The 23,087-nt window shown below is 40.8% G+C and overlaps 2 protein-coding genes across 2 annotated transcripts in view; one reads left to right on the top strand and one right to left on the bottom strand.

The window, feature by feature from the left end:
* Positions 1-23,087, bottom strand: part of LOC308623932 (uncharacterized protein) — a 438,061-nt gene that overhangs the window by 127,504 nt on the left and 287,470 nt on the right. The window lies entirely within an intron of this gene.
* Positions 11,739-23,087, top strand: part of MYRIP (myosin VIIA and Rab interacting protein) — a 182,543-nt gene continuing 171,194 nt past the window's right edge. Inside the window, exon 1 of the mRNA XM_081246728.1 lies at positions 11,739-11,876. Within this exon, the coding sequence (XP_081102854.1) occupies positions 11,767-11,876 (110 nt within the window). The 5' untranslated portion in view covers positions 11,739-11,766. The remainder of the gene's footprint in view (positions 11,877-23,087) is intronic.

Below are 23,087 nucleotides of genomic sequence, written 5' to 3' on the forward strand. Positions count from 1 at the left end.
TACTCAGTGAAGGTGTGAACAAACAGTACTCACCCTGGGTCCTGAGATTAAGTCCCAATGTGCATGACTAGGGGAACCCTCTGAGGTTTGCATACTAAAAACCCAGGCTCTGCAGCTGTTATTTGCTTATACAGTAATTGTGCTGTTTACATATAAATTGATACTTCTAAGTAAGTACCTGATAATAATTTGCTCTCTTTGGAAGGTAAATATTCTCCTTTTCTCATCTACTATTCATTGTCTTAATCCCTGTGTTTTGAGAACAAATGGAATGGTGAATTTTAGCCTACCATGTTTGATCACAAATTTGGAATTGATGAAGTCTGAATTAGTGAAGTTTTAATGCATATTTTTTCACAGTCTTATGTGGTCAAGTTCCAAATGCAGCCAGCTGTCAACTCTTATCTTGTCACACTTTTATTACAGTCAGAAGAAGTGTACCAGACTTTTATATAAATAGAGGGAGCAAAGAGCATCATTATCCAGTTGAAACGGAAGAGGAAATTCTCAGTGGGCTGAAGAGCTGTGTATTTTTATCGAGTGTTCATTAGCTGTCCTCTGTGCAAGGGATCAACATGAAAACACCCAAAGGATGGGAAGCAGACAGAGAAAAAGCCCAAAAGGCAGGAGAGGCATTGCAGGGCTTCCACTGTGACCAAAGGCTCAGAAAACAAAAGCAGGGGATTGTAGGCATTGCTCTAATTCAAGATGGCAGAGAAATGCATGGGGCTCTACTACAGACCTGTTAGTTTGGTCATTGCAGATAAGGCCAGAAAAATGCAATCAAGGTTTATAAACCAGGTCATTTATTTGCCAGTAATGTGTAATGTGTATATGTGTCTGTATTAGCCAGAGTTTCCAGAAAAACAGAACCAATAGGATATGTGTGTCTGTATATATATGTGTGTGTGTATATGTATAAAATAAAAAGATTTATTATAAGGAATTGGATCACATGATCATGTAGGCTCACAAATCCCAAGATATGCAGCTGGAGACCCAGGAGAGCCAGTGATGTAGTTACAGTCTGAGTCGGAAGCCTGAGAGCCAGGAGAACCAATGGTGTAATTTCAGTGTGAAGGCCTGTACTGTAGCAGTAGTGAAGGCCCCTTTGTGAACTCTGCTGGGCATACCTCGGGCTACTGGGAAGCACATAGTAAGAGGCTGACAGCTATGTAGCTTTCAGTTTAGACCAGGTTTTCTCAACCTTGGCATTACTGACATTTTGGACCAGATAATTCTTTGTTGCAGGGAGCTGTCCTGTGCATCATAGGATGTTTAGTAGCAACCCCTGGCCTCTACCCCCTAGATGCCAGTAGCACACCCCTATTAGAAACAACCCAAAATTTCCCCAGATATTGCTGATTATCTCCTTGGAGGCAATATGGTGCTCAGTTGAGAACGACTGGTTTAGTCTCCAATTTTATTTCCCTTCCACCCCCCTCCTCCTGCTAACTCCTTCCACTCTGTGCTCAGGGTGTGTGTGTGCCCATCTAATACCATCTGAAATATCTCCCAATACCTGTTGCCAGCAGAGGCTGTGGCAGCGGCTCCCCCATTTTTACCATCCTTACTTCTGAAGAAGTTTCCACCAGGATCTAATAGGTAGAAAATGCCATCAACTCTCAAATGGATAGGGATAATGAGATCTCCCCACCAATTTTCAACTTCTAGAGCTGCTCTCATTTGCCAGAGATGAAATCATAGTATCACTTCTGTTTAATGGGGAAGGAAGTTTTGCCTCAAATACCATGAGCTTGGAGCCTCCATGAGGTATCAGGAGGGTCAGTGGTTCAGATGGAGGTCACAGGGGCTATAAGAGCTGATGCCTGGCAGTCTCAGGGTGATGGCATCCAGACTATAGGAAGCCATAGGTTCCCCGTGCAGCTAGGCTTGGAGCTGATCTGGCTTTTCTGCAGATTTGACCCTTTTTCTGCAAGGGTCCCTTGTAGAATTTTAGTCTGCAGAGTATGCCTGGGGACAGCCATTCATAGGCCAGAGTGTCCCTGGGGCCAGAGGGAATTACTTTTTAAATTTTTTCATTCATTTAGCAATCAAGATTGTATTGGATTCTCTTGGCCCTTACATTTCCATATGAATTTTTGGATCAGCTTCTCAGTTCTTGCAAAAAAAGAAGCTGGGATTTTGATAAGAATTGTGTTGAATCTGTAAATCAATTTTGAAAGTTCTGCTATCTTAACATTGTCTTCCAATCCATGCGATGTGTTTCCTGTGTTTAGTGTACAAGTCTTAAGCTTCTTGTGATAAAATTACTCATAAGTATTTTATTTTTTTGATGCTATTGTAAATAGAATTGTTTTCTTAATTTCATTTTTTGAAGTGTTCATTTATAGTGTATAGAAATATGATTGTGTATACTGATCTTGTATCTTGCAACCTTGCTGATCTCAGTTTTCTGGTTTTAATTGGTTTCGTGTATGTGTATTCCTTAGAATTTTCTATATATGAGATGAATGTTTTCTCTGAATATAGATAATCCCAATTTTTCCTTCCCAATTTAGATGCTTTTTAGTTCTTTTTCCTGCCTATTGCCCTGGCTAGAACCTCTAGTACAATACTGAATAGAAATGGTAAAAGTGACAATCTTGTTGTGTTCATGACATTTGGGGGGAAAGCATCTATTCATTACATTGAGCATGATGTTGGCTGTGAGTTTTTTGTAGACAGCCTTAATCAATTCAAGAAAGCTCCCTTCTATTCCTAGTTTGTTAAGTATTTATATCAGAAAGAGTATTGGATTCTATCAAATGTTTTTCTGTATTAATTAAGATTATGTGATCTTTGTCCTTTATTCTATTAATATGCTATATCATATTCATTGATTTTCACATGTTTAACCAATCTTGCATTCCTGGCATAAATCCCACTTTGTTATGGTGTACATAATCCTTTTTTGTATGTTGCTGGATTTTGTTTGCTAATATTTTGTTGAGGATTTTTTCATCTATATTCGTAAGGGATATTGGTTTATAGTTTTATTTTATTGTGATATCCTTGTCTGTTTTTGGTATCAGGATAATACTGGCTTCTTAAAATGGGTTAAGAAGCGTTTCCTCCTCTTCTATTTTTTGGGGAAGAGTTTGTGAAGGACTGGTGTTAATTTTTCTTTAAATGTTTGGTAAAATTCACCAGTGAAGCCACCTAGCCCTTCGCTTTTCTTTGTGGAAGTTTTTGATTACTAATTCAATATCTTTACTAGTTATAGATCTATTCAGGATTTTGTCTTGAGTCAGTTTTTGTACGTGTTTTTCTAGGATTTTTTTCATTTCATCTAGGTTATCTAATTTTCTGGCATACAACTATTCACAGTATTCCTTTAAAATTCTTTTTATTTCTGTAAAGTCAATAGTGATGGCCCTCTTTCATTCCTGATTTTAGTAATTTGAATCTTTTGGTTTTTTTCTTGGTCAGCCTTGCCAAAGGTTTGTCAATTTTGTTGATCTTTTCAAAGAACTAACTTTGGGTTTTGTTGATTTCTCTCTATTGTTTTTCTATTCCATCGATTTGTCTTTATTATTTCCTTCCTTCTGCTTACTTGGGTTCAGTTTGCTTTTTTTTTTTTTTTTAGTCTCAAGGTAGAAGGTGAGGTTATTGATTTGTGATGCTTCCTTTTTAAAATAGGTGTTTATAGCTATAAATTTACCCCTAAGCACTGGTTTAGCTGCATCCCATAAATTTTGGTACATGTGTTTTCATTTTTATTTATCTCAAGGTATTTTCTTATTTCTCTTGACCCTTTGGTTATTTAGAGTACATTGTTTAATTTCCATATACAAGTGAATGTCCCAGATTTCTTTCTGTTATTAATTTCTAATTTTCTTCCATTGTAGTTAGAGAACAGATTTTATATTACTCAACTCCTTTAAATGTATTGAGATTTATTTTACAGCCTAATATATGGTCTATCTGGGGAATATTCCACGTACACTTGAGAAGAATATATGTTGTACCATCGTGTAGAGTGTTTTGTAGATGTCCATTAGATCTAGGTGGCTTATAATATGGCTTAAATCTTCTATATCCTTGCTGATGTTTTGCTAGTTGTTCTATCTATTATTGAAGGTAGATATCGAAATCTCTAATGATTATTGCTGAATTGTCCATTTCTTCCTTTAATTCTGTCAGTCTTTGCTACAAAGACTTCCTTTAGTATTTCTTGTAAGGCAGGTCTGCTAGTGATAAAGTCTCTCTGTTTTTGCTTATCTGGAATGCCTTAATTGTCTTAATTTATCCTTCATTTTTGAAGGATACTTTTCTGGATATAGAATTTTTGGATAATAGTCTTTTCCTTTCAGTTCTTTGAATATATCATCTCAATACCTTCTGGCCTCCAAGATTCCTGATAAGAAGTCAGCAGTTGACCTTATTGAGGATCCCTCATGTGTGATGAGTCATTTTCTGTTTTACTTTCAAGATTCTGTATTTTCTTTGGCTTTTGACCATTTGACTATGATGTGTCTAGATGTGCATTCTTTGAATTTATCCTACCTAGAGTTTGTTGAGCTTCTTGGATGAGCAGATTAACACTTTTCATCAAATTTGGGAAGTTATCCACCACAATTTATTCAGTATTCTTCAATTCCTTTTTCTCACTCCTGTTAATATCATTCCCAGGAGATAGAATCTGACATCCAGTATGGGTCAGGTGACAACCCTGGTCCAATCAGCTGTGCCCTGGTGGTGTGACCATGTCTCCTCTGGGCCATTCCTGTGTTCAGGTAAAGAATGAGTCTCAGAGAATGGGCTGTTCATGGCAGGAATAACACCCTTGAAGGTGAAGGAATGAAGATCAGTGAGTCTTACAGCCCAAGCACCACTTGCTCCAAAGAAAGTCACAGTGAAAGTACATATCGGACCATTTGTGCTTTTTTTCTTTCCTTCCTAGGCAAGTTCTTTTCCTTTTTTTTTTTTTTTTGCATTACGTGGGCTTCTCACTGCTGTGGCCTCTCCTGTTGCGGAGCACAGGCTCTGGACGCGCAGGCCCAGCAGCCATGGCTCACGGGCCCAGCCGCTCCGCGGCACGTGGGATCTTCCCGGACCGGGGCACTAACCTGCGTCCCCTGCATCGGCAGGCGGACTCTCAACCACTGCGCCACCAGGGAAGCCCTCTTTTCCTTTTTTACCCCCTGATAACAAGTGCCTTAAATGGGATAGCCCTAACATTTCGATTCCTTTGTAGGAATAAAAAATTTCTTTTCAGTTCTAGTCAAGATCTAGCCATGGTCAAAGAGAGAAGCCCTAGCAGTATTTACCCTTTATTACTTTTAGGACTTTGGATAGTCCAAGTTAATCTCTGTACTTCTCTCTTTGTATTAGGTGCATCATCATCATCATCACCACCACCACCACCACACACACACACACACACACACACACACACACACACACTGTGGACTTGTAAAGATCCCATGCATGCATTTGTCCTTGACCCATCTGTTCTAGGTTCCTTTCTAGAATGTCGCTTGTGTATGAACTTCCCATTATGTATGTATTTCATATTCTTGGAATGTCTGGTTTTTTTCATTTGCAAGGTTGTGCTTACTAGTTTCCTATAGAAGTATCTGTATCCTTCCTCTAGTTGTTCTAGCCAAGAATAGTATAGACAATTCTACCTTTATTTTGGTTTTCTATCTTTAAATTTGTTTCCATTTGCTTTCCTTTTTAAGTCATCAGCTTCTTCTAAAGCTCATATAACTCTGTAGCTTCTTATGATAATTGCATAAAAACCCCAGCTACATCAATTCAGTAATTATATTAGAGTAGCTACTGGAATTTGTCATCATGGGATGGACTTATGGCAAAAATTCCCAAATAGTCATTTCTTTGGATGTTAAGAGGTAGCTGTTATTAAAGAAAGAGGTATCTGCAGACAAATGCATTTGAGAACTACAGGGATAAACAAAATCAGACTGGTTCTTTAGTGACAGACTTCTTAGAGGTTCTGATAAGCTTATATGCACTGTGTATCCCTCAGAGGGCAATACAGTTTGAGGCATTTCTCACCTTTATTTCATCACAGAGCTCTCCTTTCTCAGATCGCTTGTGGGAACAGTGACCTGAGAAACACACATTAGGGAAATGGTGATATAATTAAATCTTGAAGTTTATTAATTTTCTCATTACTAAATTTTAAAATGTATTCTCTCTGCTACCATCTTAGTTGAGTATAAACCAGAGAAATCCAGGGGCGGGAGCACGGTTCTGGAAGTCAGATCATCTGAACTGGTTTTGTGTCTGGGAAATCACTTCCCTTTGGGCAATGAAAGAGTCATACTTTCGTGACCTTTGACTCATGGACGTTGAGGCTTTTCCAGCCCTAACGATGCTCTTTCTCTTGTGCAGGGAATCTAATTGTGTTTCCTGTAGAAAAGGGAAGAAGCTTTTACCATTTCCCAAAAAGGGTTTCTCATTATTCTCTGTCTTATCCATTTACAGCTACTTTACTTATTTCTTTACAGAAACCACTTACCCCTCTTGAGTCCTGATTGTTCTTTTTAGATTTGATATGACCAGAGCTGTCACTTCTGTCTTGTACTAACTGGGCATCTTAGAATCTCATTTGGAATTCTCAGGAACCAAAAGCCAGTGAAGTGAAATGAAGGGGGCAGACATGTCACCTTCTGGGAAACTCCAAAGTGCCATTATCACCTTTAATGGGGTGTTTTAAAGGAAGAAGTCAGTCTGCATTTTCCCTGTGCCCTCTAATCTGTTTCTCCCTGCTCATTGGGAGACTAGAAGATGGCAGCTATGAAGCTTCCCCTCTCCTGAGCAGCCTAGGGGTGGGACCTTATTTCTAATTCACTCCCTCAGACCAGCAGGTGCTGTAGGCACTCTCCCCACCCATAATGTGATTATCCCTAGCCAAATCTTTTCTCTCCTCCACAGAGGTCCCATTTTGTTCTGTATAGTTTTATCACATTTATTCCTAAAAATATATGTATTCTTCACTTTCTGTGTTTTTGAACTTTATATAAAAGGAGCCATACTGTTTATATGCTGTACATGCATATATATGTGGCTTCTCTATCTCAACAGCATGCTTTTAAGATTCATCTATGTGGAATATACCTTCAGAATGTTCTTTTTTCATTGCACTGGAGTATTCCATTGGTATGAAACAAGTATGCAATATTTGTTTATCCTTCTTTCTGCTTATGGATGTTTGGGGTGGTTTACAGGTTTTACTTATTTGTTTTATTTTTTGCTATTTTGAATGTGACTGTTACTAATGTTCTTCTGTTAGGTTGAACTATGTGAAATAAGCATTTTTATAGGCTCCTATTTATTTCCTATGATTCAACCTGATTCCTATCTGTTGGTGCATATGTGCAAGGTTATATCTGAGGAATACACCTAGGTGTGGCAGAAATGCTAATTCATAAGGTACATGTATCTTCAACTTTGAAAATGATGCCTAATTGTGTTATAAAGAGATTGTACCAATTTTTACTCACTCTATCAAAATTGTCCCACTTCCTGTCAACACTTGATAAAGATGATTTTGGTGGGTGTGAAATATGGTTTTCATTGCAATTCTCTAGCTACCAATGACATTAAGCATCTTTTTATATGTGTATTTGCCATCTCTGTTTCTTCCTCTGTATAAAAATGTGGAAATGACTTTGGAACTGGCTAAGGGTAGAGGGTGGAAGAGTTTTGAGGTGTATGTTAGAAAAAGCCTAGGTTGCCTTGAGGAGACTATTGGTAGAAATATGGATGTTAAAGGTGATTACAGTGAGGTCTCAGGAAGAAAAACGGAAGGACTTCCCTGGTGGTCCAGTGGTTAAGACTCTGCACTTCCACTGCAGGGGGTGCAGGTTCGATCCCTGGTGGGGGAACTAAGATCCTACATGCGGGGCAGTGTGGCCAAAAAGCAAAATAAAATAAGAAAGAAAAGAGGAGAGCTGCAGAGAAAGCTTCTCTCATGTTAGAGAACGCACATATCATCATGAACAGAATGCTGGTAGAAATGAATGTTAGAAGTACTGGTCTCAGATGGAAATGAGGAAGATGTTATTGGAAACTGAAGGAAAGCTGTTCCTTGTTATAAAGCGGCAGAGAACTTGGTTGAATTGTGTTCTAGTGTCTTATGGAAAGCAGAATTGTAAGTGATGATGAGGTTGGATATTTAGCTGAGAAGAATTCTAAAATAAGTATTAAAGACTGGTTTGTCCTTGCTGCTATAATAAGGTGTGAGACAAGAAAGGTAAATAGAAGAAGGAATTGTCACACTAAAGGAACCAGAACTTGCAGATTTGGAAAATTCTGTCTATCCATATTGCAAAAATGAGAAAGTCTGTCTGTAGAGAGCAACAGGGGTGTGGCTGGACAACCATTTGCTAAAGAAATTAGAGTGTGGCTCACGGATCCAGTCAAACATTGCAGCAGAAGCCAAGAATAGAGACACGGTTATTCAGGACAGACCTGTAGAGAACCTCTTGTCTGATGGCTTGGTCCCTGTGAACTGCATGGGAAGCTGACAAAGTTTTTGAGAATTTATATCAACAGAAACACTGCCAGTTTAGACTAAGCAGAGACAGGACAAATGAGGGAAGGCTGCTGGATTTCTGAGAGTCTACAGGATGGGCCAGTAGAGCTATTTGGCTACAAACATGCATTATCCTTCAGGAAAAGGGAAGAATGGTCTTGAAGACAAATCAGAGGTCTGCAGGGGTGCCACTGTCACCATGACCTGGGGGATGGGGCTGTCCCTCCTCAATTACCAAGGGTGGGCCAAGCTGCTGTGGCTACACCCAGGGCCAAGGGGGTGGGACAGCCACCCTGGCGGGCTCAGAGGACAGAGCATGGAGCCCAAGAGGATTATCCTTGAGCCTTAAACAAACAAAACAAAACAGAAACAGACTCATAAATACAGAGAACAAACTGGTGGTTGCTGGAGAATAGGGGGTCGGGGGAACAGATGAAATAGGTGAAGGGAAGAAGAGGTACAAACATCCAATTATAAAATAAATTAGTCACAGGGATGTAAAGTACACACAGGGATAATAATTATTAAAAGATAAACAAATCAGAGATTATGCATGGAAAAAAGTACACATAGAGAACATGGTTAATAATACTGAAACAACTTTGTATGGTGATGAAGGTAACTGGACTCATTGTGGTGATTATTTCATAATGTGTAAAAATATTGAATCACTATGGGGTACACTTGAAACTAATACAGTACTGAATGTCAAGTATAACTTAATAAAAAAAAATCTAATGGAATTTGCCCTGCTTTCAGACTTGCTTGAGACCTAAAACTTCTTTCTCCTTTCCAATTTCTCCCAGCTAGAATGGAATGCCTATCCCATGCCTGCCTCACTTTTCTATTTTGGTAGCTGGTAACTTGTCTGGTTTCACAGGTTCACAACGGGAAACGAATTTTGCCTCAGGATGAATCATACCTCAAGTCTCACCTATATCTAATTTAGATAATAATGAGATGAGAATTTGGACTTCGAGTTGATGCTGCAATAGGTTGGCACTGTGGTGGCTGTTGGGATGGGGTGAATGTAATTTACATGTAAGAAGGACAAGATATCTGGGGGAGCAAAGGGTGAAGTGTTACAGGTTGAGTTGTGTCCCCTGCCAAATTCATATGTTGGAGTCCTAACCCCAGTAACTCAGATTGTGACTGTGTTTGGAAGATAGGACATTTAGAGAGGCAATTAAGTTGAAATGAATGAGTGTTAGAGTGGACCCTAATCCAATATAATTGGTGTCCTTATAAGAAGGAAAAATTCAGACATAGATGTGCACAGAGGGAAGACCATGTGAAGACACATGGAGAAGATGGCCATCTATAAGCCACGGAGAGAGGCTTCAGGAGAACTCAACTCTGCCGACATCTTGATCTCAGACTTCTAGCCTTCAAGACTGTGAGAAAATACATTTATGTTATTTAAGCCACCTAGTCTGTGGTGCTGTTACAGCAGCCCTAGCCGATTAGTACACCTACCTATATGCCAATACCACTCTGCCTCGATTATTGTAGCTTTATAATAAAGACATTCAGTATTAAGTACAGGTTGTAAGGGTGGTCATTCTTGCCTTTCTCCTGATCTTAGGGGGAAACAGTCTTTCATCATTGAATGTGATGTTAATTGTAGGTTTTTGTTGTTTTTATTTTTTAATGCCTTTTATATGATTGAGGAAGTATCTTCTAGTCTTAGTTTTCAGAGGGTTTCTATCATGAATGGGCATGGAAGTTTGTCAAATGCTTTTTCTGTATCTATTGAAATGATCGGATGATTTTTCCCTTTTATTCTGTTAATGTGGCAGATTACTCTGATTGATTTTTGAATGCTGAAACAACGTTGCATTGCTTAGATAAAACTCACTTGGTCATGTTATATAATAATGCTTTTGAAATCTTGCTGCACTGGTTCCACTAATATTTTGTTGAGAATGTTTACATTTATGTTTGTGCTGCCCTTCAGTTCTGGGTAGTTTTTTGGAATTATGTATTTGATTCATCCCTGGGTGCAGCCATTCATTAAAAATGATTTAAAAAAAAATAGTTTCCGGGCTTCCCTGGTGGCGCAGTGGTTGAGAGTCCGCCTGCCGATGCAGGGGACACGGGTTCGTGCCCCGGTCCAGGAGGATCCCACATGCCGCGGAGCTGCTGGGCCCGTGAGCCATGGCCGCTGAGCCTGCGCGTCCGGAGCCTGTGCTCCGCAACCGGAGAGGCCACAACAGTGAGAGGCCCGCGTACCACAAAAAAAAATAGTTTCCCATAATTTTTAGGTATGCACCACTGGGAGGTGTGTCTTTGAAATATCATCTTTTCTAGTTCTGAGAAAATGTCTAAAAAGATTATTTTACTATATATGTATTTTTTTTTGCAGAGGAGAGTTTATTGATTTCTAGTTTATATTTCATAGCCATGTGATAAAAACTTCAAGGGAGGGGCTTCCCTGGTGGCGCAGTGGTTGAGAGTCCGCCTGCTGATGCAGGGAACACGGGTTCGTGCCCCGGTCCAGGGGGATCCCACATGCCGCGGAGCGGCTGGGCCCGTGAGCCATGGCCGCTGAGCCTGCGCGTCCGGAGGCTGTGCTCCGCAACGGGAGAGGCCACAGCGGTGAGAGGTCCGCGTACCACAAAAAAAACAAAAACAAAAACAAAAAAAACTTCAAGGGATATAGTATATATAGGATTTTTTTTTACATTTTTATTTATTTATTTGGCCTGACCATGTGGTTTGCGGGATCTTAGTTCCCAGACCAGGGATTGAACCCGGGCCCCCAGCAGTGAAAGCTCGGAATCTTAACCACTGGACCACCAGGGAATTCCCCTATGATTTTTTTAAAGTATGATTTATTTTATCTTACAATTATGTGTGATATTTAAAATTTGAAACTTCAAACCATAGAACTTTAGAAGTTTTAGATATTGTCTTTTGGTGTTTTGTGGAAATCCACACCAGGTCTCATGTATGCTTCATTCTATTGAAAAGAATATTTTATCCATTTTTTTCTAATTTAAGAGTTGGGATAAATGACACCGTTGATGACCAGTTACCTTCTCTTTTTCTCCACAGTCTTGCTGAAGTTGTCTGTAAATGTTTGCTGAGTATGAGAGCAGAGCAGTATACTATCTTATGTAAACACTGTGTCTAATTTTGTTTAATAACAACATTGGTTGATTTTATCCATGGAGGACTTTTACCTTGCCCTCAATTTGTGGTCTCTCCTTTGATTTCTCAGGTCTCGTTCCATTGTCTGTGTTTGGTGTTAAATCATGGGGAGGAAGCTGGACCTGTCTGGTCTGACCGATGATGAAACAGAGCATGTTCTCCAGGTGGTTCAGCGAGACTTCAATCTCCGAAAAAAAGAGGAAGAGCGGCTCAGGTGAGATGCTTCTATTTCCCACCTGGGTACAGTGAACCATACGTGGACAAGTGAAACAGGCTTCCTGAGTGTTCCTTGCTGCCAGCCCTATGCTCAAAGTCTTTATGTCATGTAAACACACAGAAGAAGAATGTCCTTCCCTTTGTAGTCAGGCTGGCCAGCTTCAACACTGGGCATCACGATGTCAGCTCAGAAATGAGACTGTTCACACTCACAGTCAAGTTTGTGTTCAGCCGCTCACCCTGTAAATTATTAGCTCTAGAATGGATGGAGTTCGTGCTGACAGTGGCTGTTTCGAGCTTGCTCCTGGCTTTAATTTTCTTGTCGGCAGGTACTACTGAAGAATAACCAAAGTGTTATATAAATGAGAGAATTAGATTCATAGCTGTACAATCTTCTGTTAGAGCTCTCAGCTACCATGGTGCAGGAAGAGAGCTCTGAGGACCTGGTACAAGGAAAGTGACCACCAGGCTGGGATGGGGTTACCTGGCTCAGCATCACCCTCCTCATTTTATAGAGGGAAAAGCTGAGACCCAGAGAGGGGGGCCTTGTGACTCCTCTGCAGTTGGTATTTCCTCGTGGGATGTTCTTGGAAGTACTGTTGCTGCCTAAATTTGGAAGAAGTCAGAGTGATGGAAGTGCGGTCATGTGTTGGGGTTTGTGTGTTAGAACCTGATGGCAAGTCATCGTGAGCTCCCCTCCTCCATAAACCTGTTTTCCCTTGGGATTCCACGGGTTTGTCATGTCTCCTTCCTTAGCCACTGAGCTCAAAACCTCAGTCTTTATAATTCCTCCCCTGACTTGGTCCCCACACAGGGCAGGGCCAGGCCCTGTTATTTCTGCCTCCTCAGCATCTCTTCCAGCCCTATCCCAGTCCAGCTTTCGTGACTTTTCATCCCAGTCATTGTAGTAACCTTCTCTATGATCCTCCTGCCTCCAGTCCTCCAGGGTGGTGCCCCATTTCAGCTGTAACCATGCTCTTTCCTACTCTGCTTAAAATTGACATGGGTTGTTTTCCTTTGCCCTTGGAGTTTCTCAGACTTTCTGTTTCTGTAGAATATTTACCTCCCTTACTTGTAAGTACTCTAGTGTAATTTACTTTATTTCCACCATGTTTTTTTCCCATATCGTATATATTTAATATGTGCTTATTAGATGGAAGACAAGAAATCTGTTAATTAAGTAGTTATTTGATTTAAAAACCATGTGCCACAAAAAAAGATATATGGATCAGTGGAACAGAATAGAGAGCCCAGAAATAAACCCACACACCTACGGTCAATTAATCTGCAACAAAGGAGGCAAGAATATACAATGGGAAAAAGATAGTCTCTTCAGTAAATGGTGCTGGGAAAGTTGGACAGCCTCATGTAAATCAATGAAGTAAGAATACACCCTCTCACCGTGCACAAAAATAAACTCAAAATGGCCTAAAGACTTAAACATAAGACATGATAGCATAAAACTCCTAGAAGAGAGCATAGGAAGAACATTCTCTGACATAAATCGTACCAATGTTTTCTTAGGTCAGTCTCCCAAGGCAATAGAAATAAAAACTAAAATAAACAAATGGGACCTACTCAAACTTACAAGCTTTTGCATAGCAAAGGAAACCTTAAACAAAATGAAAAGACAACCTATGGAATGGGAGAAAATATTTGCAAATGATGCGACTGACAAGGGCTTAATTTCCAAAATATACAAACAGCTCATACAACTCAACAACAAAAAACAAACAACCCACTTGTAAAGTGGGCAGAAGACTTAAATAGACAGTTCTTCAAAGAAGAAATACAAATGGCCAACAGGCACATGAAAAGATGCTCAACATTGCTAATTATTAGAGGAATGCAAATCAGAACCTCACACCGGGCAGAATGGCCATCATTAAAAAGTCTACAAATAATGAATGCTAGAGAGGGTGTGGAGAAATGTGAACCCTCCTACACTGTTGGTGGGAATATAAGTTGGTACAGCCACTATGGAAAACAGTATGGAGGTTCCTCAGAAAACTAAAAATACAATTACCATATGATCCAGCAATCCCATTCCTGGGCATATATCCAGACAAAACTCTAATCCAAAAAGATACATGCATGCTTATGTTCGTAGCAGCACTATTCACAATAGCCAAGACATGGAAACAACCTAAAGGTCCATTGACAGATAAATGGATAACGAAGATGTGGTATATATATATACAATGGAATACTACTCAGCCATAAAAAAGAATGAAATAATGCCATTTGCAGCAACATGGATGCAACTAGAGATTATCATACTAAGTGAAGTAAGTCAGAAAGAGAAAGACAAATACCATAAGATATCACTTACATGTGGAATCTAAAATATGACACAAATGAACCTATCTATGAAATGGAAACAGACTCACAGACATAGAGAACAGATTTGTGGTTGCCAAGGGGGAGGGGGCTGGGGGGAGGGATGGAGTGGGAGGTTGGGGTTAGCAGATGTAAGCTTTTATATATAGAATGGATAAACAACAGGGTCATACTGTATAGCACAGAGCACTACATTCAATATCCTATGATAAACCATAATGGAGGGGCTTCCCTGGTGGCACAGTGGTTAAGAATCCAGCTGCCAAGGCAGGGGACACAGGTTCAAGCCCTGGTCCAGAAAGATCCCACATGCCGCAGAGCAACTAAGCCCATGTGCCACAACTACTGAGCCTGAACTCTAGAGCCCGCGAGCCACAACTACTGAGCCTACATGCCACAACTACTGAAGCCCACACACCTAGAGCCCGTGCTCTGCAACAAGAGAAGCCACCGCAATGAGAAGCCCACACACCTCAACGAAGAGTAGCCCCTGCTCATTGCAACTAGAGAAAGCCCACATGCAGCAACAAAGACCTAATGCAGCCAAAAATAAATAAATAAAAAGTAAATAACATTAAAAAAAAACATATGGAAAAGAATATTTGTAAAAAGAATGTATATATATGTATAACTGAATCACTTTGCTGTACAGCAGAAATTAACATGACATTGTAAATCAACTGTACTTTAATTTTTAAAAAATCCACCTGTTGGGCTTCCCTGGTGGTGCAGTGGTTGAGAGTCCACCTGCCGATGCAGGGGACACGGGTTCGTGCCCCGGTCTGGGAAGATCCGACATGCCGCGGAGCGGCTGGGCCCGAGAGCCATGGCTACTGAGCCTGCGTGTCCGGAGGCTGTGCTCTGCAACGGGAGAGGCCACAACAGTGAGAGGCCCGCATACCGCAAAAAAAAAAAAAAAAAAAAAATCCATGTGCCAGGCACTGTTCTAGCTGTTGGATTACATAACAGTGAGCAAAATAAGTTTTTGCCCCATGGAGTTTATATTCTAGAGCTGTGCTAGCCATACTGTAGCGACCGACCACGTGTGGCTTCTGTGCAATTGTAATGGGGTGAGTCTGAATTGAGATGCACTGTGAGTGTAACATACACACCAGATCTCAAAAATTTAGTACCAAAACATGTAATGTATCTCATTAATAATTTTTATATTGATTACATTTTGAAGTGCCAATGTTTTAGATATACAAGCTTAAAGAAAAGACATTAAAATTAATTTTTCCTGTTTCTTTTTACTTTTTTTTCGTATGGCTACTAGAAAATTTAAAATTAGACATGTCTCACAATATATTTCTATTGGCTAGTGCTGCCCTAGAGGGAGGAGAAACAGAGGAAGTAAATAAATACAAACATATTTATATGTATTAGGTAGTGGTGAGAGCCATGAAGAAGAATAAAGCAGGGAAGGGGGACAGAGACTGGCCAGGGATGGGCAGGGTGCTCTCTTCTGAATGGGCTGGTTGGGGAAGACTTGAGCAGAGACTGGCTGGAGGTGAGGGAGGGAGCTGGGCTGCTCTTTGGGGTAATATCAAGCAAGGTGGAGGGAACAACAAATGTCAAGCTCTGATTCAGGGATGCGCCTTTATGTTTCCAGAGGAGCTGGGAGGGAGGGAGCCAGGGGGAGTGTAGTAGCAGAACAAAGTCCAAGCAATATCCTAAGCCCAAACTACGTGTAGTAAATCCAAACTCAAAACCACTGCAGTTGTCAAACCTTTCCTTGCCTCTCTGCATTGCTTGGATTTAGGAGACATGAAAGAGTCTTTGAAGCTATGTTACAGAAAGTATTTTTGAATTCTTTAATATTTGCTTCAATGAGCATAAGGCGCAGAATGGAAGATTTTTATTTTAAGGTTTCAAAGTGAATTGTGTTTCTTTTCTCCCGGCCAACTGTTCCTTATTTACCTCGTTTCTCTGGTTAGGTTTTGTGAGGGCAGGTCTTGGGTGTGGAGGTTACACAGTATTTCTAATGATCTGTTCTTCAGTGTTGACATAAAATGTAGTAAATAGTGGTGAAAATGTGAATTAAATGTCCTCAGAACATATGATGGTAAGGGAAACAGAGAGAGTGGGGCTGAAGCATTCAGCACAATTAGGAAATAAATTCATGGAAAGATAACTAGAAGATATAAAAGTTGTGAACTGGCCCTGGCCTGGGTGCTCTGCACAGTTCATATTATTGATTCGTCATAGGAGTCCCCGTAAGGAGGATCCCCATTTACATGAAGGCACCCAAACACAGAGAGGTTACAAAGCTTTCTCAGAATCACACAGTTAATTGGGGTAGAGCCAGGATTCTCTTTCCCACAGCCTCTGAATTTTACAGACTGGATTAAGCCCTTTCAAAACTGCTCTTCTGTGCAGGTAGAGGAGCCCTGTCCCCCACTCCCCACCTCACCCCATAATGAGCACAGTCACACCACAACTGGGTATATCAGCTCCTGTGTATATGCATAGTCATAGGTCTTCCTATATAAAAGAGACTCTGTGGACCCCGTTTCACTAAGATTATGTGCATTTCCAGCACTGGGGATGTGGGGTATTGAACATTTAATCCCATTAAAGGCTATACCCATAGTAGGACTATTCGGGGGGAAGACAGAGGATTGGGTGGGCCTGAGAATAGTGGACACGCTGCAGCAGACAGAGGAGGGGGTACTTATGTACAAACAAGTTCAATAGAGTGAGTGTTGATTGCATTTTCCAGGACACACCATAGTATTAAAACTATAGATGGAGCACGTTGGAGAACAAAAGACATGTTGACCCCTGCTCCTACCTCCAGGGGCTTGGGGGCTAGACGAATCAGGTAAATGTGTAGAAAATACACACTATACTTGATTAATTTTATTCTTTGTTTTTCTTTTTTATCAGATGCTTTCATGCAAACATTAAAAAACAAAATGGTAAAGACCTTACAATGAAAAGCACCAGTCCTCCACTCCATGTTTAATCGATTTTGTGCTTAGTTCTGTAGTCCTCCTAGCATTACCTCCATAAATCTAAAAAAAATATGCTTATGTTGCTGTTTCTCGATGTATCAATTTTAGATAGTCTTTCATTTCTCTGTTCTGAAATGGTGGGGATTTTGCTCACTTACTTAGACAACTTTTACCTTTTGTTTCTTGATGGTTATATTATTTGTGGTTTGTTTTTCTATTGGTCATCTTTCAAACAAACAGTATACAGAAACCTCTGGGTCTCATTCCATCCACATTCACCATCCTTTCTTGGTTCTGGCAGCACACGTATTCCTATGGCTAGTATGCATATGGCATCCCTACCTTCCATCAACCACCCCTTCCACTTTCCTTATCTCACATCTGTCCCTGCTGTACCTTTACTCTTACATATTCAAGGGCTGTTCTGCAAACATAAATTTGAGTCTTTCTTGTTTTGTTCAGAGGTTGACACTAATGTTGAAAATCAATAGGCAGCCCTTATTATGATTGAAAATAGTGTTTGCTGCTCTCTTTTCCAGAACTTCATTGAAATCTGCAGGTGGCTCATTGGTCCCCTCCTTTTCTTTTCACTTTTATGAATTAATTACACTTTTATTTCTTCACTGTCATTTTAAAGGAGTCTTGGGAAGGAGGGGAGGACACTAAGTGTTTGTTTAGTCTGCCATCTGGAACCTATTGGCCACAGTAACTTACTTGCTGGTCAGGGCCACAGAGGAGGCTGGGGGAGGTAGAGACATGAAGGGTACTCCTTGTGTGCAGAGTGTACCCAAAGCATGCTCTGGGGTCACACAGAAGTGGATATAGGTCCTTGTACCACTGCTTAACACATATTTGATGGAGGGAGCCTGACCCCTAAGACACCGGATAGAGGGGAGTTTCTGATGACCAGTAGGGGACTTTGTGTCCGAATGAAATAAACTTTTGTTGGATAAATCACTGAGGCATCAGGGTTTATTTGTTATAGCAGCATAGCCTAGTATTACGTTGACTGATATAGTTTCTGGGGCCATCCTGGCCCCTCGTGTAGTAGAAGACACCTGTGGAAATATCTCCAGACTTACAGTAGAATCATATTTTATACCCTGTGATTTTATATTGTCAGGCGCATTTGCAAACTGGTTTTTAAAATGAGTGGTAATTGCATGGTACTCTGGTGTTCAGATTGAGATGTTTATGAGATAGCCACAGGCTTAAAGTTTCTCATTTAAAATGTGCTGGCCAGAAGCTAGTTAGCATCTGGGTAACTTCCAAAGATTTGCTGGTGCTCTAATGGACTTGGTCCGTGGGGGAGCAGTGGTTAGATTTGATGAAATGGTTTCCCGTAACTGTGACAGGCCATTAATTGTCAGGGTTTGCTGCACTGAGAGTGTGCTTCTGCCTGCCAAGGACTGCGGGGCCCAGGCGAGGCCAGGCCAGGGGAAGGAAGGGAGGGGAGGACGGAGAGCATGAGTGGCAGGGCACTTCCCATCTAGTCTTTCTCTGAGAGGCTCAGTGGCTGTAGCCCAGCAGCTGCAGTGTGTAAATTCCTCCTCCTTGGGCCTGCGTTAAGAGGGGGATTAATGCACTTGGAGACCTGTTTCTGTTACTCACTTGCTGACATGGCCTGTGCTCTCTCTGCCACCTCAGTGACAGGATGTGAGGGCAATCGTCCATCCCCCAAGAGTCGAGTCTAAGTGAGAAAATAACTAAGAGCTGCCAGGGGGTGTGGAAGAACCACTGCAGGAAAGCAGAGCATCCACCCCAAACTAGAAGTGCTTTGTGTTTCTAGTCTGTTATACAGAAACTCCTTTGAGGTTTAATCACAATTTTACAAAATAAAAAGAACACACAGTGCTTTTAATGAAATGAGTTAGTGATCTTCATTCAAAATTCATTTTAAACAAATTAAAATTTTATTATGAGAACTTAATTTTTCAAGAAGTTTCTTTTTCAAAAAGTAAAATGGCTTTGTTCTCAAGGTCCCTAGTTTGGACAATTAAATTGATCAAATTAATTAACAAATACTCCTGGTCATATACTTTTTTGAAGCTGGAAGTTAGATTGCCTCGTCTTTACTCAGTTGGAATAAATATGCCCTGTGGTTTATGAAATAACTATGCCTTCACAGAGTGCATCTGCCCTGCATCTCCTCACTGGCCCTTTGTAGCTCCTGAGAGGCCACAGTAATACTGTGGCACTAACCTGTCCAAGTGATGCATCTGCTCTCTCAGAGAGAGGATGCTGCAAGGCAGGAGTTCCTTCCTCTGCACCGCTAGATCAGGTTGGCTGGCCAGTCACCCGGCAGGGCTCTGAAATAACAGAGCCCAAAGCAGGTGCACTGTGTGGTAGAGTGGGAAGTGGGACACACCTCTGAGAGTCACTTTTTGATGGGGGAAGGCCCAGCAACTAGGAGACACCAGGAATGGCCCTGGAGACTTGTGTAGGGCAGGTGTGAGGACCTCAGAAGCAGGACGTGCGTACCATAGAGCATATCAGTCTCAAAGCTAGAGCGGACCTCACAGATTTTTAAAAATCACCTTTTTTACTTATTACTGGTATTTTTAATAATGAAAAGGTCACATATATTACATCAAAGCTATTGGATATCCATTCATTTGCTTCACAATCTTATATTGAATGTCAGGAGCTTCCTGGGGAAACATGAGGAGGATGAAAGAGTGGGGGAGGGAGAGAGGGGTTCACAAAGTTAGTAAGTGCCTAACCCTTGAGAAAAAGTCCAGAAGGTGAGCTAAGTCTGATATGAATAATTACGATGCTATAGAGAGTGAGAAATAAAAGCATTATGGCAGACCCATGGGAATACTTTCATCTTGGAGATGGCAGGTAGGAAAAAGGAAAGACTTCCTGAAGGAGAGGTGCATTTATTTGATCCCTGAAGGTAGACAGGATTCTTTAAGTGGATTGAAACAAAGGTCTGTGCACCAGGGAGCATCCTGAGCAAAGTGATATGGATAGAAAAGAGGGCATGTTTTCTCAACCCCAATCAGGAGCTGTGGTGGGGCAGTGGAGGAAGTGACTGCTTTGACAACAGTCCCTTTTGCGCTATTGCTCATCGTGTGGAAGAGTGGTGTTCCAGGAATAGCAACCCCTCCCGTGCCCAGCCACCATGAGAAAAGAGCTATTCTTTCCAAAATGGGGAAAGGGAGGCTCTAAAAAGAAGTTTAAAACTGGCCCAGGTTGTACATATTGAAAGGTAGAATCAAACCTAGGCAGTGTCACACCAGAGCTAGGACATCACACTGCCTTGGTACTGAAAACAAGGGGACCCAGGTGTCATGGGACAGAATGGGTGAAATTAGGGCCATCTTAGAAAATCTGGTACCTGTGCTTGCTAAAACCTGGGGTAACATTCCAAGGGATGGGAAAGCAGTAGGGTTTAAGTCAGGATATGGGGAAGGGTAACTGGGACATTACAGTAGTCATTAGCCACATGTGGCACTGAGAACTTCAAATATGGCTTATCCAAACGGAGATGTCTAAATTACTCTAGTATGAAAAAGAATGTAAAGTATCTCATTAATAATTTTATATTGAAAACACATTGAAATGTATCTAAAATTATATTTTAAGTAAAATGTATAATTAAAATTAATTTCACCTGTTTCTTTTTTACTTTTTAAAACTGTGCCTACTAGAAGACTTTATATATATTGCTCACATTATATTTTTATTGGCCAGCACTGGTTTGGAATGCTAGGTTAAGCAATTTGGAATTTAAGGGATCAGAAAGTAAGCTTTCTTCCCCAATTTTGTTTAAGGCTAGTCCTTTTCTTTGAGGTTTGTAGGTATCTGAAAGATCCAGCGAATGTCTTAGCTCCCTAGCTGTGCATTGGCCTTTGCTACCAACAACTGTTATATCTGCCGTGTGAAGGTGATCTCAGAATAATAGCCTGGTATTGGCTTTCCTGTACAGTTTAAAAGGGAAGCACACTGTGATCGTGCCATATTCACCACGGAGAGCTTGCCATCTCGGAATGGAATAAACCCTTTGATGTTTCTTTGAAATTAATGGTTGACCAAGTATATGTCATGATTTTTGAAATAAGAAAGTGGCCTTAGGATGTCCTCATTCATAATTTGTATAATGTCTCTGGTACCATAAAACTGTAAGTTATCACATATTCGCCTGTGGGGACCTGCTTTTAAGAATGGCCAAGAGAGTTTGATGCTGCAAATGGACTTATAATGTAGAAAAAGAATCATACTGATGCTCTTGTTTACTTTTTAATTTGTAACCCTTCAAAGATGTATGGTTACTAATTTGTAAATTCTGGATACCTTCTCCCCATAATCCCATATTCTTTAATAATAATATTCTAGATTGCTTTTGTGGCTCTAAGTTCCTGATCTTATTTTCTTTTCCACTCCCAGTGTCAGAGGCTCAATTCTGCTGGGCTCTGATAAAGCTTTTGTGGTACTAATTCTTGGCCGGACTTTCATTCCTCAGACCTCTGGCTCCAGAAAGCATTTCTTTGGCATTTGGTGCACATAGAATTCAGGACTTGAAAGAGAATGAGGAAAGTTTCTGCAGCTATTGTGAAAGCAGCTTTCTTCAACCACAGTAATTCAGGCACGTCCACAAGCATTTAGCCAGAAACGGACTGAAACGCAGTTGGTGAACACAGGTGTATGTTGTGGAAATCAGAGTTTTACTTTCACCCTGTGCTGTGCTAGTGGAATGACAATTTCCTTGTCCCCATGACCTTCTTCAGTTCCTGGAAACAGGCCCCTGCCTTCACCTCCTTACTCAGCTCCTGAAGAAAACAGGCCCATCTCGAACCTTCCTGTACTGTTGGTAGGAATGTAAGTTGATGCAGCTACTATGTAAAACAGTATGGAGGTTCCTCAGAAAACTAAAAATAGAATTACCATATGACCAGCAATCCCACTCCTGGGCATGTATCCAGACAAAACTAAAATTTGGAAAGATACATGCACCCCTATGTTCATAGCAGTACTACTTACAATAGCCAAGACATGGGAACAACCTAAATGTTCATCGACAGATGAACATATAAAGGAGATGTGATACATATATACAATGGAATACTACTCAGCCATAAAAAAGAATGAAATAATGCCATTTGCAGCAACATGGATGGACCTAGAGATTATCATACTAAGTGAAGTAAGTCAGAAAGATAAAGACAAATACCATAAGATATCACTTACATGTGGAATCTAAAATATGACACAAATGAACCTATCTACAGAACAGAAGCAGACTCTCAGACACAGAGAATAGACTTGTGGTTGCCAAGCGGGAGGGGTTGGAGGAGGGATGGAGTGGGAGGTTGGGGTTAGCAGATATAAGCTATTATATATAGAATGGATAAACAACAGGGTCCTACTATATAGCACAGAAAGCCATGTTCAATGTCCTATTAAAACAGGAGGGAAGGGGGCAGGGCACAACCTTTGAAAGAATGACATAGCCCAAGGACATGACATAAACTGATTAGAATCAAATGGGTCAAAGATGGCAGACAAGTCGACTTCCACTAGACCTTGAGCCTCAGTATATGCTCACTGTAAGACATCAGCAAGCTAAGTGACACACCTACAGGCACCATGACTGTTCCAAGGTCACCATAAGGATCAAAAAGTGGGCAGTGGCCCAATTCCTGGGAATCCCCACCCCTTCCCGAAATAGCTGAATACTGCTCCCACTCATTAGCCTATGAAATTACCCACCCCTATAAAAACTGACAACTCCATACCCTGGTGCTTTTCTCACCTTCTGAGATGGCCCACACTCTGTCTGTGGAGTGTGTTTCTCTCTAAATAAATCCACTTCTTACCTATCACTTTGTCTCTCACTGAATTGTTTCTGTGATGAGACATCAGGAACCGGAGCTTCATTAAGTCCTGAAACCAGGTGTGTGATCTCA

Source organism: Mesoplodon bidens, assembly GCF_964165515.1.
Source record: "Mesoplodon bidens genome assembly, chromosome: 10".
NCBI lineage: Eukaryota > Metazoa > Chordata > Mammalia > Artiodactyla > Ziphiidae > Mesoplodon > Mesoplodon bidens.